Genomic DNA, 19436 nt, shown 5'->3' with positions numbered 1-19436 from the left:
ATGCAAACATCACAACAGACTTAAAAAGTTGAAAGAATGATGTTCAAAACAGTTCCTTTTAGAATACTAACTGGACAGAAATATTCCTTTTAGAATATTTATGAGATACACCCTAATACAAGATGTACTGCATCATAAATTGCTGTAAAAGTCTGTTTTATATCATTGGTTTGTTATATATATTGTTATATTTATATCACACTAAAACCTTGTTAGTGTCCGTGATGGCTCTCTCAGTTTTTTCCAAACGTAGGCCATCTTGACAGAGCTGAGTGTTTTTCCTCTTTTCTTGGCCCTGCGTTTGAAATGGGACACCCTTGCCCTCTCTTTGCCTTTGTTCCTCCTGTGGTTTGGGACCTGGCAGGGCTGCTCTGATGAGTTGGGCTCTGTGTGAACCTCCTGAGGCTTTGTCTGTTTGGCATTGGATGGGGATTCTTTGGCCAGAGCTGCACAGATTGAGTTCTGTTGCCGCTGCCACCGCACATGCTCCAGCTCCTGGGAAAGGCTGGTGAAGTCGGACTGCAGCCGAAGATGGGGCTCAAGATCTGGGGTTAAGTGCGGGGCAGAGCGAGGCCGTCTCGCCTAAAACCCAGAGGGGAGACAGGATATTACAAGAGGTGAAAGTCTGGTTGCACTCATTTGTCCTACAATGCAGCAGAACAACTTGCATCCAAGTGTTACATTAAAAATACTGAACCGTTTTAAGTACTTTATATAACATATAGGCTACACAGAATAAATATTAGAAAAAAAGATCTGTTAGTTGTAGAAACTGAAATTTGGTCTAGGAAAGGTGAAAAATATAAGGCATTGGTAGCTAAACTCCCAAACAGAGAAAGGAGCACAGTTGTTATCTTACTGAGAGTCTAGCTTTATATAAGAAGAGACAAGGTTAACTAATAACAAAGTACTAGGAATATATCAAATATCAAACAACATCAAAACTAGAATAGACTTCCAACCTGTTCTGCTGAGATGAACCCAGAGGGATTCGGTGAAACTGTTATTCTGAAGTCTGCCACAGACTTACACTTAATAGGCAAGTCATTTTCCTGGGGACAAGGCCAAATTTTTAGAGGATGTCCAACACAGTGTTATTCAGAAAATGGTCTTGATAATTCACTGGAGGTAGTGACATGAAAGCAAACTAACAATTGTTTCTTTTCTTGTTTTCTTCCTTTCTTGTATGTATGGAGACAAATAAGAAAATTTGGCACAGCAGTGACAGCAGAGTTCTGCATTGTGACATTCTATACTGCTTCAAAACCTAATTTAAATAGTTTTCTAATTCTTCTATAAAAAACTATGCATGTATTGCCTAAATATTATGCATGTAGAGACTATGTGGAATATTTTTGAAGTAAGTCTCTTATGCTCACCAAGGCTGCATTTATTTGATCAAAACACAGTAAAAATAACATTGGGAAATATTATTACAGTTTAAAATAACTTTTAATATATTTAAAATGTAATTTATTCCTGTGATCATTACTCCAGTCTTCTGTGTCACATGATCCTTCAGAAAACATTCAAATATGCTGATTTGCTGTTCAAGAAACATTTCTGATTATGAATGTTGAAAAATTTGAAAATATGCTTAATTAAAAAAATATATAGAAAAAGAATAGAATAAGAACAGCATATTGAAATTGAAATTCAAATAAATTTCCTTTCCTGTCACATTTGATCAATTTAATGCATCCTCGCTAAATAAAGTATTAAAAAAATCATACTGACCACAAGCTTTTGAACGCTAGTGTATAAATATATCGAAACATTATAATAAAAATATAATACAAAAATGTTTGTAAAGAGTTTCATGGATATGTCATTTTGTCAATTACACAACTAATTTTTGTTTTTTTTCATTCAAAAAAAAAAAAAGAAATCAACTTTTCCGAATTTGTTTTCTAAAACTTCCTCTTTAGGCGGTTAATTAAGTAAACAAACCTCAGAAGTAACCTGTTCTGTGTCCATCACATGGCTAACTGACTCCTCCACATTGTGCAGCTCATCCAACAGATTCTCTTTGCACAGGTCTGCCTGGGTTATCTGAGGATACAAAAATGAATAAAAATGTAAGCTAGAGCAGTGACTTTACAGCATAAAAGCGTATAACACTGGAACAAGATTTCACTTCAGTTATTTTCCTTATCAGAAGGTAACATGAGGAATTTAATATTCCCAGCATGAGCAAGCTCAAAGGAAATATCCTTGAGATTACATTAATAGCTATAAATTATGTGAATTGCAGGCATTAATATGTAAGTCAAGTGCTCATTTTTAAATTTAAACTCTTGACAAGATCATCCTCAAGTGCTTCACCCCATTTCTCTTTTATTATTCAAATCAAGATAATAACAGAGAGAAAGCATGTATCATTGTTAGTGTAGAGACACAGAGCTACTCTGGGATCTTCTCTGAATGCAGAAGTCTACAGCATAAATGCAGGAAGCTGATGGGAGGAAGCATGCAGTGATTTCTGCAGCAAAAAGGTGCTGTTAAAAGTCCCAGCACACTGAGATGGAAGCACAAGTCTGTTAATGGTGCCTCTATACCTGGTATTTGGGGAAAAGTGTGTCTTTCATAACACAGGGGGCGCAGATGAATTTAGGAGGTGCTGGGCTCCAGAACATTCTGAGCTCACTGGGACCCAATGTTGCCTATGAGAAATAAAGAATTACAATAATTGGATGTTGGAAAGAGCTGTTAAAAATCAAATAAAAGAATTCTAATGATGTTCATTGGGCTTATGCAACAGTCTAATAATAATAACCCAGGAGCTTGAACATTAAGAAATGTGTAAATCTTTAATTCATCTGTTAATTATATTGGGGAAATAATTTGTGTCTAATTCCATCTAGTGACATAATATTACAAGTACAGTGGGGGAAAAATAGTCTGACTATGTTTGAATGAACATAAACAAGTGTTTTACATATAATGTATTGAAGAAAGGTAACAGACTTAAAAAGTCAATTTTAGCTAAACCTTTATTGAATATTTGATAATGCACTAAATAGCATAATTATGCTATCATAAATCACTGCCTCTGTCAAGCAAAACAGTTTTGCCTATACTTCCTTAAAACTGGAGCATTGGTTTTAATTAATCACATCTAGTTGTCAATGTCACGCATTAGTCACTTTGATGAAAGCCACTGACGGTGAGTCATAAAATAATAGATCTTTCTTACAGCACGTCCACACATCATAATCCTTGGTCTCTCCACGTAATACTCTGCTATTCTCTGCCAGTCCTCCAAAGTATCTGACGTCTGTTTAGGCATGTGGGAAATGCAGTCTGTCTGTGCTGAAACCCCAGTAGAAGCAACAGAAACACCTTCACACACCAGCCTACAATGAGTAATAAAACATTAATGGTACGTTATCTTGAAATGTCATTTGGCCTGGAAATATATCTTTAGAGTGACTCGAACAGGTACAGTGCTTTAAGAGGAAGAGTTAGAACCTAAATGGTGACCTGAATTCATAATGAATGAGTTTTAATGAGAAGCATTCTAAAAGAAACACAGCTGTAGATTATACCTTTGCATATCAGGATGAGATATATGTCCAAGTGCTGTCCTCTGCTGGTTAAACTGTGCTGTTGCAGTGATCAGGTTTTGAGTGTGGCAGATTCTAGAAGCAAGTTGTAACTCAACAGGCACGACTTGACTTACAGGAGTGGTACACAAATGGTGGATGGTTTTATACCCTTCTGCACTGCAGACAGAACAAACAATTAGTGGGGGGAAAAATCCTGTTATGTGCTTTAAAAAAATGCTTTAGGAAAACGTGGTCTGAAGAAAGCAAGACAGAAAAACAATAATTTATGGCCTCTTAAATGGCCTCTTCCAAAGCAAAATGACAAATGCAAAATAAAAGCATTTCCATTAGTGGTCTCAGACTTCAGAACGCCACTGTATGTACCAAATGATGCTTGCTTGCTCAATAGTCACAGTGTAATCAATGGTTTCAAGTTTCCAATGTGTATTTAACGGCCTGAAATTATGTTTCATGACCCAATATAAATAAATACATTCTCGTTACAGAAATACTTTTAGCATTCAATCTGGTATCAGGGTCTCACAGGAACATTTCTTGGACCTTAAACGTAAACCATTTTGGGTGCCAACTCAATGTGATATAGGCCCTATGTTCTGCCATAAAAAGATGATAAGTCCGTCTATTTGCACGGATCGTCTCTGCCATAACTTCACACCACTGTTTGAACTGTAGACAGCGGAAGAAACGACCTCAGAACTGACTTTGTGTGTGGGCCCTTTGTGTTCCTCAAACTGCAGACAGGCAGGAGAGGCCCTCTGCCAGTGATATAGGCCCTATGTTCTGCCATAAAAAGATGATAAGTCCGTCTATTTGCACGGATCGTCTCTGCCATAACTTCACACCACTGTTTGAACTGTAGACAGCGGAAGAAACGACCTCAGAACTGACTTTGTGTGTGGGCCCTTTGTGTTCCTCAAACTGCAGACAGGCAGGAGAGGCCCTCCGCCACCCACGTCCCCACGGCTCCACTGACAGCGCCAATTTATTGCGTACATTTCGTTCACTTTGGCCTGTGACAGGCTAGATTTATCACCTCGCTCTGGCACGGTTAAGCCTCACCGAAAGACCTGGAAGGTCACACCAAAGTCATTGGCCCTGCCTGCACTGAAAAGAAACATTCCTGAACCGTAAGGAGGAACCTTCAACCTGCCCCGCTATCCATCTGCCCCGTAGGCAGGCGGCACTCATATAAACCCTCTCAACCGCATCCAACAGGAACCTTTCAGTGACCCTTGTGACTGGAAAAAGCTAGTAATTAAAAGGCTCTTTTTCTAGAGTGAGGGAGTGGTGCAGATCCAGCCGCGCAGGTAGTAAATCTTGCGTTATCAGCTCTCAGGTGAGTGCTGGAGAGGTCGGAAGGAGGGATGCGTGGGTGCACTGGCTCCAGACAGACCCGCAGCACAGAAGAGTGGAGTAAGTGACGGGCAATTACTTGTTGTGTTACTGCTCCCTAAATAGGGCTGATGACAGCTTTGGACGCTCTTCTCAGGTAGCGTGAAACTAGATGATCATTTGCGTCCAAGGCCACCCTCTGCGCCCTTCCGCTAGCGATGCGTTAAGAGATTGACATGCTGATAGCAAGTGGAACATGCCAATATATCAACACATAGATTAGTAAACCTTAGTGTCATAATGCATAAAATCAAGTATACAGCAGCCTAAAAAGCATTTGAACATTGATGACTCACTTAAAAATGTCTGAATGTCATTGCATTAGATGCAATACATCAAATCCACATCTACTGTAGTTTAACAAAAAGATACCTTTCTGAAAAAGAAGTGTGCTTTAATAAACTTTTGTCATGCTTAAAGGATGTAGATGATGTAGTTTGCTGTGTTGACTAACATATGAAAGCTCACGGTAAGTACTTGATTAATTTTAACGGTAATGTGTTAATCAATATAACATTTAATATATTTTAAGTGTACTAAATTACAACTTGATTACTATAAATGTGTAATTACAAATATTTTTTAATACCCGATATACAGTTTGCACAAAGTATATTCTTTTAAAGTATATTATTTCTGTAATAAGTACTCTTTTTAGAAGTATGCTAACGTGTGCTTCTTTTTCATAAGGGATAACATCATTTTCACAATGAGAAGTCTGTATGTTTTAAAATGATGTGCAATAGAACAATACTTTTTATTTGGACATTTTGTGGTTGTAAAACGTTAGTGGAATATGTTCATACTTAATGTGATGAACTACACTTGTGGAATGGCTGTGTAAATTGACTTCATACATCCACTAAAAATCACCAAAACACCAGTTGATTAAATGTAATTGATCAAAAACAAAACCATTCCGAGAAAAAATCCTGCTCCACTTGGGACCAGGAGAAACTTGCTTTGATATTTTGCTATCTAATGCAATTAAATGCATACTATGTCCAAATACTTTTTGGGGGCCACTGTATATCACTAAATATTTTATACTCTTTTTTAGGTGTCCAGGTTGCCAGTAGTGAAAGGCCTTGAATGGTTTTGGTCTGATGGGAAGTCCTTTCTGGTCTCTGAACTGGCGTCACGCTACATCCATGGGCCATTATTATATCTTCATTGGTCACCTTAAAAATATATAAAAAAATACATTATATATACAAATAATTTACATAGATTGTAGGAACATGTATCCAATCTAATACATTCAGCACCACTCGTGCTATTGCTCACACTTACTAACATTAAAAAGTTATTTGATTGCACAACTTTCAACTTTTAGTAGTTGTATAATCAAATAACTGTTATTGTTTACCTGGGATAAGAGATCCTCGAGTCCTCCACCATCAGAGCCAATATCAGAATCCTTCTGTAAAACTGACTCAGCCATCTTGTAGACACCAGATGACACAGGTGGATGGCACATTAGTCTTGGGGAACATTTCTCTTTTGGTACTGAGGTGTCTCTTTGAGTTGGCCCCTGAATAAAAAGAAAAATAAGTTTATAAACATTCTTCTTAGAAGTTTTCATTCTAAGCCTATGACTTTACCCATCAGAATGTACTAACAGGAAATGCTACAGATTTCCTCACTGCAATGAGACACAATACAGTATATCATAGCCACATGCTCACCAGGGCTTGAAAAACAAACAAATGTGTTGCTCCTTTGTTGCCTCTGGGGTTTCTGAAACTGACAGCTCCCCTAAGAAATATGTTATCTTACTCTTCTTATGTGTTATTATAGCACTTCAGATGGAAGATTTATGCTGTGCATGTTGACGCTGTCCCAAAGCAGTTTGTGTAATATTGCACAGTATATCTCATTACATTGACATGTTGCACATGCAGTGGCCCTAAGAAGTATTTGGACACTTAAGCCAAATTTAAATGCCACTGCATTGGATACAAAATATCAAACAAAGCTGCTTTAAAAAAAAAAAAAAGGATAATATTGCATGTATTGCATCAAGTTCAACAACTTTGTTAGGTTTTAAATAATAATAATAATAATAATAATAGCTCATGAAAGTGAATTTGTTTGGAGATGTCATTATTTTATACATTTAAATAATAATAAATAAATAAATAAAGCTAACATCAGAACTGCAGCTATGTAACTTCTCTTTCCATATAAAATTAAAATATATCAAATAAATAATAAACTACTAAACTAAACTACTAATAAAATAAAATAAAATGCTAACCTTATTCATAAAATAAAATAATAAAGAATAAACAGCTAACCTAATCAGAGTTGCAGCTGTGTCCTCCTCTTTATATATAAAGCAAACATACAGTATATAAAATAAAATAAACTATTAAACTAATAAAATAAAATAAGACATTAAATAAAATAATATATAATATACAGCTAACCTCATTATCAGAGCTGCAGCTCTGTCCAACTTTCACATAAAAGAAAATCAAAATAAAATAAAAATGCTATTAAACTAATACACATAAAATAAAAAATAAACGGCTATGCTCATCATCAGAGCTGCAGCTGTGTCCAACTTCTCTTTTCATGTATAATAATTTATATAAAATAAAATGCTAACCTTATCATCAGAGCTGCAACTGTGCCCAGCTTCTCTTTCCATAAAATGTACAATAGCACCACTATCCTCCTCTATGTGCCCACTTCCCATCACTGTGTCTGTTAAGGTCTCATTTGGCGACCTCTGCTGGTCAACCTCATCTGGCAGCTCAGGTCCAGCAATAAGTCTGGCTTCATTTAGCAGCTCAGAGGTGGATTTGACACTTTGGATGGTGCTTGAGCCAGCGCTGCTGGTGTGACTCTGGGAGCTGCTGTGTTTGGAGAGAGTTTGATGTTCATGAGGCTCCCAGAATGTTTCACTCTTTCCTCTCTGCGCTCTTTTATGCCCATTCTGTGCTGAATTCACAGAGCCTGACACCTCATTGTCATTACAGCTGGCCGAATCCAGCCGGTTCTGTCCTCCAAAGAAAGTGGACTGTTGATTGCTGAAGTTTTTCGTCTCCTCACCTGAAACCTGCTGAGCAAGTGTGCAAGGTTTGTAAGATCCACCTGCTGATAAAGGCATCTCTGATCTGGGCTTAGCAGGAGGTTTCGGCCTTTGGGACAAGGATACTGCTTTGGTGGTCCCTGCGAGAGAGGCTATGACGGGCTTTCTGACAATCCCATGCCTGGCTTTAAGTTTTGGAAGAGTTATTATGTTCCCTGATTTGTCTATGGAGGAAATGTTTGGGCTTGTGCTCTGACCCCAGCTCATTTTGTAGGTCTTTGTAAAGACATGGATTTAGGGGGCAGTTTGCAGAGGAGAGGAAAGTGAAAGCCTATTTGAGACCCAACACAGCTGGGTTTTGTCAGGATGCGAGGGAAATCTCTGATGACAGGGTTCACCTGGCAAGGTAAGAAAGAAGTCTACTTCTGTTCTGATTGAATTCATATGGGCGCTTCATATATAGGAAATCCTGGAAATGAAAAGGAAACAAAAACAGAAGTAAATCATTGTACTTTTCTTTTTTCTTAAACAAATATGCTTAATTTTGGGGACAAAAAACACACTTTTTGCCTCATTTCTGAACATTTTTGCTTCCACATTTGTGTCAAGACTGTTAAAAGACCTACATCTGTCAAATATTATATATACAGTATATAGTAGCATATATATATTACGAATTCAGTTCTGTCAATTGAATTTTGTAATGTTGTGTTATTCTATATTCTCACGCGTATTAAATAATCATTATACATTATCTTTACACGTTTGTGCTACTTATAAAGACAGAAATTTGTAAAAAGTTTCAAACTGTAACTTATTTTACGGTTCAAAGCTATAAACGCTAACGTATATAAGTTAACGTAGTTAGCCAGCTAGCTTTCTATCTCAAAATTTGCTTTTTATCATGCTGTGACGCAACAAATCTTAAAACATTTAAAAGTATTCTTTAAAAGTATCTTACCTTTTCATGAATGTATTCTCGCCTTGAAATTTACTTCAAATTAAATTGTATCGGCTGAAAAACAACTTCAGTTTTTTACCTCAGAAACTCAAACAGTGAAACGCCACGCAGCGTCTCCTAGCAACCAGCCGTAGCCGTGCGCGTGCCAGAGAAAATCTTCACATGGAAATATTAAAGTACTAGATCATTATGTTGTTGTTAATAATTGTTATTTGCCCTGTAAGCATTTTTATTTACATTTTTATTTAGCATTCTGTATTTTGCTGAGTTCAACCACTCAATTGTTCAGATTTGCCAAAATAATAATAATAATAATAATAATAAAATAGGTATAATTGTGAGCTTTAGTGCAAACATTGAGATCAGAGAGAAACAGAGAGAAAAAATAAAATAAAATAGCCTAAATAAATTAACACATTAAATGTACATACAAAATGAAAGTTTCGATTAGAATAAAAAAGGTTTTACATTCTAAAAAGTAGGCCTACTTTTATTTTCTATTTTTAAAGAAAACTATTTTTGTAACCTATTGATCTGAAGAAACTATACATTTGAGCTAAATAAATAAATACATAACAGCCAGTTTTTATTTATTTTATAAATCATGCATTTAATCTACTGACAAGGCAATGATGGTACTCTCTATCCCTCCCTCCCTCTCTGTATCTGTCTCTCATGGGGGTTTTGACATGGTCTAATGTTCTTTGCTTCAAGGGCCATTTCATTCCGTCCTGTGAGGAATCGATCTGTGCTCTAATGGTGTGAGAGATCACTGGAGATAATCCGCTGTAAGTGGATGATCAGTGCTGTCATTCGCTCATTAGCAGGTGTACAGTGGGAAATCTGACCTCTTGTTTATCTGAGCAATAAGAGGAGGGAGATGCTGGGGTTTCCAGGCCCTTCCTAAATGCAGGACTCACTACCAAAATTAACAGCTTCCAAAGTTATTACAAGATTAATCATATTTCATCTGCTATTCTGTGAATCTTGTTTAGGGTTGGAAACACTTTTGAACAAAAATACATTGAAATACATTACTTGATCTGTATCTGTATTATATATTTTTAAATACTAAATGTCAAGTATTTCTATTAAATGATTTAAACAGGCCTAGTTACAATTGGTAGAATATATACATTTCCATGCATTATGATATTTAAATATACATCAAACAGCATTATTTTGGTAACATTTTACAATAACTTTATGAAGTAAAAATGTAATGTTTTATAAAAATGTAATAATTTAAAATGATTGAAACAGCATGAATACTTTCAAGAATAACATTAATCAATATTACTACATTAAATAATGCTTAACAGATCGTTATTTACATAGGCTACTCTATATTCAAATAAGCCCAGTAAGAAATGTTATGATTCATATATATGTTTTGTATGAACATGTTAGCATTATATAACATTTTCTAAAGGCATATTAATGAAGGATATTATAAAGTATTATGTTATATAAATTAAGCAAATCTAAAATATTACTATATTACATTAATATACGTTGTAATGTTATCAATTAAAGTTATTATACAATCCTACTGTTATTTTGCAAAAAATAAAAACAAATAAATATAATAAAAAATGTTAAGAGTCTTTGGATATGTAATATTATGCAACATAATGTTTATTCCAGTAGTGTTGAAATTATTATTATTTTTTTAATTGTTACTTTTTCCTGTGAATAGTATTGTGAAATAAAACACGCGGGGCATTCCTGTTTAAAAACAGCAGAGTAGACGTGTTCCTGGAAGAAGGAGAGAGATCCAGGCAAATGAGACATAGAAAGTGGGCTGTACCGTGTTCTACGTAACAGGCAGGGGAAGATCTCCACTTCAGTCCCAACATTTCCTCACTTTACCCAAAGCCGCGCACAACATCCCACCAGTGACTGCGCGGTGCTAGGACGCGCGCGCACGCACACACACACACACACACACACACACACTCACACACACGCGCTGTGAGTCTGCGAACTGCATGTGCACGAGCTGCGGATTTCCTCCATAATGTTGGGCGCAATGAAAATGGAAGGACACGAAACTCCAGACTGGAGCAGCTACTATAATGATGCACAAGAGGTGAGAGACGACTATTACTTCCACTCTGAGCTTCTGGAATAGCCAGAAAGTTTGTTGCTGCATGCACGTGAATAATGCATCAAACGATTGAAACCGAGGCGCAAACCACTTTTTAAAAGACTGCGAAATTAAATGTAAATATATATTCCACTGAATTGTGATCTGAAGCCGAGAAAATATCAGCCATTGATCAACCCACTTGGTGGCAGTAGTGATGTCATTGCAAGTGGGTCACAATAGTCTGATATTGGAAGAGTTTAGCAAATATAATTGTCTATCGAATTAATATAAACGATTTAAAATTAGTAGCTGACTATTTTTTTAAATTAAATTTATGATCGATTATGTATATATTCCACAATTTTACAAGATAGCCTGTATTTTGTCTCGTTTAATTTGAGCAAAATTCCTTTATTAAGTTAAATTCTATAAAACAGTCTATATTTGTACTATAAAATAAAATACGTCACGTGCATCAGCGATTGCACATTTAATATTTCGTTATTTTAAAAAGAGCAAAATAAAAACATTACTACATCTAGATTAAAAATTAAAATGTTCTCACATTTAAAAAAAAAAAAAATAGCTACTATTTTTAATGGTCTGAAATTGCTGCCTTGTTTAATAAATCGGTTAACTCGGTTTATACCGTAGTCTAACTATTTAAATAACGAATTTTTTTTTTTAAATATGGGAAATTACATTATTGTCTCAGAGAAAAGATGCAAAATGACATTCTATACGAATTAAAGTGCTGAATACAAATATATTAGAGTACTAAATGCCACGATTTATTTATTTCAGGTCTATTCTCCCATGACGAACAGCAGCATGAACGCTGGGCTGAGCTCCATGAATAACATGAACAGTTACATGGGCATGTCCACCAGTGGGAATATGACTTCCAGTTCTTTCAACATGTCCTACGCGAACCCAGCACTGAGTGCGGGACTGAGCCCAGGCACCATGGCCGGGATGCCCCCGGGTGCCACCGGCGCCATGAACGGGATGAGCGGCTGCGTGGCGACCATGGGCACCGCGCTCAGCCCGTCCAACCTGAACGCCATGACGGCTCAGCACAGCTCCATGAACGCCCTGAACCCGTACTCCAGCATGAGCCCCACCATGAGCTCCATGACATACGCGCAGCCCAACCTGAACCGGGCCAGAGACAACAAGACTTTCAGGAGAAGTTACCCGCACGCCAAGCCGCCCTACTCCTACATCTCTCTCATCACAATGGCCATCCAGCAGGCTCCCAGCAAAATGCTTACCTTAAGTGAGATTTACCAGTGGATAATGGACCTGTTCCCCTACTACCGTCAGAACCAGCAGAGGTGGCAGAACTCCATCAGGCACTCGTTGTCTTTCAACGACTGCTTCGTCAAAGTGTCCCGGTCGCCCGACAAGCCGGGAAAGGGCTCCTACTGGGCTCTGCACCCCGATTCTGGGAATATGTTTGAGAATGGCTGTTACCTGCGAAGACAGAAGCGCTTTAAATGCGAAAAAAAGTTGACGGACGGAAAGAGGTCAGACGGAAAGCGAGAGCAGTCGAGCGGCTCGGGCTCGCCGGCCAGCGACAGCACCAGCAGCAAACCTGGCCACATGGACTCGAGCTCCATAACCTCCTCGAACCAGTCGTCCAGTCCTCCCAGTTTGGACCACAGGAGCGCTAGCACCGCCGGCTCTGAACTGAAGAGCACCGGCCCACAGGTGCACCCCGTGTCCACGTCCCTGTCCTCGCTGCACTCAATGGCCCTCGAACCCCAGCTGCACCTCAAAGGAGACCCCCATTACTCCTTCAACCACCCGTTTTCCATCAATAATTTAATGTCTTCTCCAGAGCAACAGCATAAACTGGAATTGAAAGCGTATGAACAAGCCTTGCAATATTCCTCCTATGGCTCAGGCATGTCTTCCAGTTTGCCCATGGCCGGGAGAGCCAGCATGGACCCTTCGGCTTTAGAGGCCTCTTACTACCAAGGTGTGTATTCCAGGCCTGTTCTTAATACATCTTAGTCAGTTGGCGACGAAAAAAAAAACGTTATTTTATTTTTTGCATGCACTTGGTGCAAAAGAACTGTTACACCCCGTGTCCACGTCCCTGTCCTCGCTGCACTCAATGGCCCTCGAACCCCAGCTGCACCTCAAAGGAGACCCCCATTACTCCTTCAACCACCCGTTTTCCATCAATAATTTAATGTCTTCTCCAGAGCAACAGCATAAACTGGAATTGAAAGCGTATGAACAAGCCTTGCAATATTCCTCCTATGGCTCAGGCATGTCTTCCAGTTTGCCCATGGCCGGGAGAGCCAGCATGGACCCTTCGGCTTTAGAGGCCTCTTACTACCAAGGTGTGTATTCCAGGCCTGTTCTTAATACATCTTAGTCAGTTGGCGACGAAAAAAAAAACGTTATTTTATTTTTTGCATGCACTTGGTGCAAAAGAACTGTTACTTTAAAATATAACAAAATGTGTATGTGTATAATAAAATATTGTAAAGTGTTCCCAATGATTGTTTATCCCAGTTATAAATCATTGCTAGTGTATTTAAATCATCATGAAGGTCAACTTTGGTCTTGTTGCTGGTATAAAAACGATACCCCTGTCTGTTGCAGATGTATTTGAATGTTGTCATTTTACTTATTATTTTTGGGGTTTACTTGCCTCGTTTTGACAAAAAAAAAAATAAAATCCCAATCTCGTATTGAAATAAATTAATCCAAGGTGGAAATGCATTGTGAATAAAATATGTATTTCTTAATCAAGCAAAACTGTTGTGACATTTTTATACAAAGAGGTGAAATCATGAAGGCGCTTTTATGCATGTATTTTTCGTGAAAATACATTCGCAATTGATATAAAAAAAAAAACTAGATGATAATTTAATAAGAATATCTGATTTTTTTTATTTCGATTCTTTTTTTTTAATTTTTTTTTAGAAATAATTATTCTATTTATTATTTTGCATTTGCATCATTTTGTGTCCAAGCTATTAAAAGTAATGCATGCTCAATAATGATTTGAAATAAATAGATGCTACTTTAATCAAATTAAATTCTTCAAAATATGCTCTGCTTTCAAAGCCAGCTTTTGGCAGAGCCCGTCTGGTTTTGACTCGCTGTTGGTAAAAGACCAAGAGAAAATCCAAGTCTAACACACGCGCAGCCTCAAAGACTCGCTTCATAAAAGATCCGATCTCGTTTTAAATGGGATTTTAAACAATATCATAGAGAGGCCAAATCATCTTTTTGTGCATCGTAACCTACATGATGGGCACGTGAACCTGAACAGATTTGACTTTGATCATGGTATTTTGTATACACGCATTTTGGCTGAGTAGCCGTGAAATTCATTTAATTATCTTGTAATTCCCCCCCGATGCGTAAATAAAATGGATAATTGACTTCAGGCTTTAGAAATCTCGATATGTGCAGCCTATAAAATAAGGTTAAACAGCTGATATTTGTGCTTTTTCTTTTTAATTCGATTTAAAAATAAAGAAAACACATTTTTTCCCTAAAGTAGGGTCAGGTGCAGTCGATTTATCTGATATTGAATTAGAGCTCGCGACAGAAATATTTAGTCTATGTGGAGATGGAAAAGTGAATAATAATTGCAATAATCGATACTGAAATTTGTAAATAATAATAATAACTTATAATTTTAGAAAATAAAATAGTACTTTTTTTGGGGTAACGATCCAATATTGTAAGGATTACATTCTCTCTTGCGCACGGTATGTGCATTATAAAACAGATAGTTTTACATTTTATACATTTACCTGAGAATGTCTAAAAATCTAACAGAAATGCCTGCTTACACATATCAAATAAATCATGTGAGGTTTAGGGGATTGATTCAATAAAATACAAATTCAAACTATAAATAAAACACAAATAAAAATATGATACCATTAATTCTTATCATTTTAGTTAGCTCATTATACTCTTTAATGCACATCATTTAAAATAACTACATTACAGTTCATACATTGTTGTATCGCTGCGTTAGGTGTGATTTGATTATGTATATTTGGTTTTCACATAATCAAATGCTTTATCGGAAACATTGTTTTATTTAAATCATTTACAAATCTTTGTGACAGAAACCGTGACTCGAAATGGTCTGCTCACGTCAACGAGAAGCTGATGATGATAATGAAAGCATTATTAATATGCGCTTCTGAAAATCCAAGAGCAAGCCAACAGTTTACAAGGGCAGTGCTGAAATATTTAACACATTTTAGGGAAACTCTTTACGAGTGCATTGAAAGGAATAACAAACTGCTCGTTTATTTCCCATATAATCGTATCATTTAAATACTGGCATGTATTATTTAGATATGCAGCCATTTGCATGGGAATTTTATTGTTTGTAATTGACGCAGTGATTGCACAGGGCAACATTCGACGGTTTTATTTCTATATAACGCGTTTCGACATTTATATGTTGCATTGCACAATTAGTGCACATCTTTAAACGAGCCAGGCTTAACATATGCGATCAGCAGGCAGCGTTCAAACTTATGTGGCATTTCTCGTTCCCCCATCAAAAGCTCTGGCGCTTTCTTCAGCCTTATGGAGCAAAATTTCGACAACAATACGCATGGTCCTTTAGTTCAAAGCGCCCATCAGCGGGTCTACCCGTAGACCTTTCTTCTCCCTCTTTTCATTCGGAGTTTGGAAAAGCACTACAGGGCCAAGGCGCTCCTAATACCTTCTGATGGGGATTGAATTAATTATCTCCAATAACACAATTGTGCTTGGCCAACGAAAAGAGCAAAGCAATACCCCTTCAGAATCACACACACGAAAGAAGGGCCTTTCAAAGGGCGAGAGAGAAGAGGGAGAGGTCTCTATCCGACATCAGCTTTAGAAGCAGCTGCTTTTCCATTAAAAATTATACGGGAGAAGTTTATTAGAGCTTTGTGGCCCTCTAATATGCATCGACCATGTCAGGTTGGTGGTCTCGCACTCCCCTCGCGGTGTTCCGTGTTTTGTGTCTTCATTATTCTACAACAGGGGCTTTTGGATAGAAACGGCCAGTTGCTTTCGTTGGAGTTTCATTGCATGGTGCATTTCTTCTTAGTTTAATTTTTTACAATGTTATATAATTTACTGTTCGACGAATATAAGAATAGTGCATTTGAAAGAATGCAATATTTCAAATGAATTACGCAAATAGTCTTCATTTGCACTCTTAAAAATAAAGGTTCTTTATTGGTTCCATGAAGAACCTTTAACATTCTAAGGTTCTTTAGATTTTTTTTTAATATTTTTTCTCACTAATAAAAATGGTTCAAGAACAGTTCACTGAAAGGTTCTTTGGGAAACCAAAAATTGTTCTTCTATAGAAAAACAACACTTTGGGACCTTTAATTAAATTTAAAAGATTAGCAAATGAGCTTAAATAGGCTATTATGAAATTCTGGTACTCTGGTCTAAATTAATATTTATATTTTACATTTATAATAAAAGGTTTTATTCAATTTAGAATCGAAGGCTATCCGTGTCAACAATGCACAATTTTAACATTCCAAACAACACAAATTTATCAGCTCGATCAGAACCTGCAATAAAAACGTCCCATAGAAAATGTGCACTATATTTGTATAAATAAACAGCTACTATGAGAAGGACAGAAGCAGACAGAGAAAAAGAGAGAGCTTGAAATATTTGGTGTCGTTATAGCAACCGGATCAGTGGTGCTTTTCTCTAAGGGTCATTCAATATGTGCAGCCGAAACACGGTTTTAATTAAAGCGTATAAAAGTTTTTTTGTAAGTCAATGATCACGCACACGGAATTTGGGGATGGTAATGGGGCATTTCTCTCCACATGCCCCAATAAACACAGCCTCCACACCCACTCGGAACATCCACATCTCAAACAAATCACTTAAAACATGTACATCTCAAACAAATCATTAAACGCACATTTCAAAACAAAAGTTTTCGGCCCCCCCAAAAAAGTTGCACCATCAAAGGGCAAGTGTTTTCCATAGGGATGTGGCGGGACACCCAGGTTGTGCCATCTCCACGGTAACCTATAGGAGGAAAATCGACAAGCTTGTCCTGGTGTCGGGCGTTTATTTGAGGGGGGGGACACTCAGCGGCACGTCTGGCCTAAACAGCCCTTTCTTTATTCACTGGTGCATCTAACATATTTCTGAGTACATAATCGATCAGGCTGAAGAAGAGCTCTGCTGAAGGACAGACAGGGAAAAGCAACATTAAGCATGCTTATATAATTGTTTGGGGTATCTAGTCGTTGGTAAAGGTCGACAGATCTCTTTGGCCCATTTTATGTTTGTAAATTATCAGCATGCAAAGCAGTTCCCATTAAACACTCGCAACACATTAATAAGAATTCCCCCCTTTTTTTTCTCAGAACTGCCATTCCCACAATATACTGTATATCTGAATGTGCACTTCCAAAATTAGCTGACTTTTTTTTTTTTTTTACTAAAAATGCTGGGATATGATTTTAAATCGTGTTTGCAATAAACAATACACATTTTAAGAGCACATTAAAAAGTATTAAAAGTAAAGAATAATTGTAAATATTTTAACAATATTTCACTCAGCACAATATTTAGTGTATGTAACTTGAATTCAACAGACCGTTATTTATGGGTTTTGATTGAATAGTTGTGTTTAGAATATGATTGTCGTTTTAAAATGAATTTGAATTCAAAACTAAATTTAGAAAAAAATGAAGACTGATATTTCTTTGATAAGACTTTTCATATTTACTTAAATAAGAGGGTTCGTGCGAGTCATGTAAAACAAACAAATAATTAACAATTATACAACTATATTCACTATTAGTGGACTGCATAATTAGATTTGATTTGATGATTTAAAAAAAAAAATATATTTTAAGGATTCATCCTATAATTTCTATTGCCAATATATCTAATAACACTAATCACAGAAACAATTTATTATTAAATAACATTTAAGAGTAAATACCAAACAAGCATTCATGATCATAAATATGGATTGTGTCGACTGATACACTGTATATTGTTGTTATAACTCCCTTTATTAATTTGGGAAAAATGTCAAATATCTATAGTCCAGTTTGTCCATCCCCAAATCCCAGCTTTGTCCAAAAATAGCTGGCTTTCTATGAAAAATAAAGTCTCAGTACCTCACAAAGTAATCGTCCAATCAAATCTCCCTTGTTTAACCAGACTTAACATCACACTGCAAGTAAAAATCGACCGAGAGGAGAGAAAGAATGAAAGAAAGAAAACCTTTGGAGTAGCAGATAAGAGTGTGGAGGTAAAGGGCTGGCAGCAGTACTTTCATTGGTGACTGCAGAGAGAATGTGGTTAAACATTTACGATGGCGTTTCTGAGCCTGGGCTGGAATGAGAACAGGGCTGAGAGAAACAACGCCACTTCCAGCCTGTGTTTGCCCAGGCCAGGCTTCGGCTGTTTGCTCAGAGTTAAACGCTGCAGCCTGGTCACCAGATGTGTCAGTCAGTCAGATGACTTTCCGGACACTGCCAGTGCCCACTTTCTTCCGTAACACCTCCACCAGCCGCTCCAACCTGAGAACGGAAAGGCAGAAATAAGTGATTGTGTAAATGAAAGAAGAGCAAGACAAACGCAGGCCAGCTCTTAGCTGTTTCCTCCTCACACAAGGGCGCTCTTGGAGGAACGGAAAGATGCGGAGGGTGGATGTAGACACTTCTTAAAGTGGGTGAGACATCCATGCTGGTGTCAATGCCCAAATCCTCCAAATATCCGCCTGCCTTTACTCCTGCAAACAGAAGCCTGTGTGTGGTGTCATGTGATTGGTCGGGGTGAGTAAACCTGTGCTTATGAGGGCGATGATCCCACAGACTCTGTGGAAATGGAGGGAGATCTAGAAGGGTGAAGGGATTCTTCAGGAGCAAATGAATAATGGGGAACGAAAGCAGACCTGCTTCTCTCCATCCAAACAAATGCTGCTTCCGCTCCAAAAAATATACTCTTCAGAAACTTTGACATTACTTCAAATGTTATACTACGCAATAAATAAAAAATGTGATATGACAAAATAGATTAAATCAGGACTCTTAATTTATATAAATAAAACCGAAACTCACTTAAAGTGACATTACTCTAAAAATGAACATGAATTAAATAAAAGGTTTCTGATTATTATTTTGTTATAATATTCAAGCTACATGAATTCACTTTTTATATCAGATTATAGTTTATATATTGATTTTGTGTGTGAATATGTCAAACAGATTTGAGATTTGCTTATACATTGTATTTAAATTCAATGCATTATGTTTGTTATGTCTATATATGAAAATGAATAAAAACTAATATAGACACATAAAAAAAAAAAAAAAAAAACAAAAAAAAAAACAAAAAAAC

General features: G+C 37.0%; 3 protein-coding genes across 3 annotated transcripts in view; 1 reads left to right on the top strand and 2 right to left on the bottom strand.

The window, feature by feature from the left end:
• The window catches only part of LOC107693075 (uncharacterized), a 29812-nt gene extending 21059 nt beyond the window's left edge, over window positions 1-8753 (bottom strand). The window contains exons 1-10 of the mRNA XM_016492320.1: window positions 8730-8753; window positions 7576-8277; window positions 6331-6495; window positions 6012-6142; window positions 3549-3725; window positions 3197-3356; window positions 2559-2663; window positions 1951-2052; window positions 963-1052; window positions 209-582 (exon numbers count right to left, since the gene is read on the bottom strand). Of these exons, the coding sequence (XP_016347806.1) occupies window positions 209-582; window positions 963-1052; window positions 1951-2052; window positions 2559-2663; window positions 3197-3356; window positions 3549-3725; window positions 6012-6142; window positions 6331-6495; window positions 7576-8277; window positions 8730-8753 (2030 nt within the window). The remainder of the gene's footprint in view (window positions 1-208; window positions 583-962; window positions 1053-1950; window positions 2053-2558; window positions 2664-3196; window positions 3357-3548; window positions 3726-6011; window positions 6143-6330; window positions 6496-7575; window positions 8278-8729) is intronic.
• A 2054-nt stretch (window positions 8754-10807) lies between these two features.
• Window positions 10808-13135, top strand: LOC107693102 (forkhead box protein A1-A-like). Its single transcript, XM_016492348.1, has 2 exons — window positions 10808-11054; window positions 11859-13135. The coding sequence occupies exons 1-2, from the start codon at window positions 10983-10985 to the stop codon at window positions 13071-13073; spliced, it is 1287 nt and encodes a 428-aa protein (XP_016347834.1). The 5' UTR covers window positions 10808-10982; the 3' UTR covers window positions 13074-13135.
• A 4915-nt stretch (window positions 13136-18050) lies between these two features.
• mipol1 (mirror-image polydactyly 1) overlaps window positions 18051-19436 on the bottom strand; it is a 79621-nt gene continuing 78235 nt past the window's right edge. Inside the window, exon 14 of the mRNA XM_016492477.1 lies at window positions 18051-18616. Within this exon, the coding sequence (XP_016347963.1) occupies window positions 18550-18616 (67 nt within the window). The 3' untranslated portion in view covers window positions 18051-18549. The remainder of the gene's footprint in view (window positions 18617-19436) is intronic.

Source organism: Sinocyclocheilus anshuiensis, unplaced genomic scaffold, assembly GCF_001515605.1.
Source record: "Sinocyclocheilus anshuiensis isolate Anshui unplaced genomic scaffold, SAMN03320099.WGS_v1.1 scaffold222, whole genome shotgun sequence".
In the NCBI taxonomy this organism is placed as follows: Eukaryota; Metazoa; Chordata; class Actinopteri; order Cypriniformes; family Cyprinidae; genus Sinocyclocheilus; species Sinocyclocheilus anshuiensis.
The sequence above is the reverse complement of the archived record's forward strand: the minus strand, read 5'-3'. Positions and strand labels throughout refer to the sequence as shown.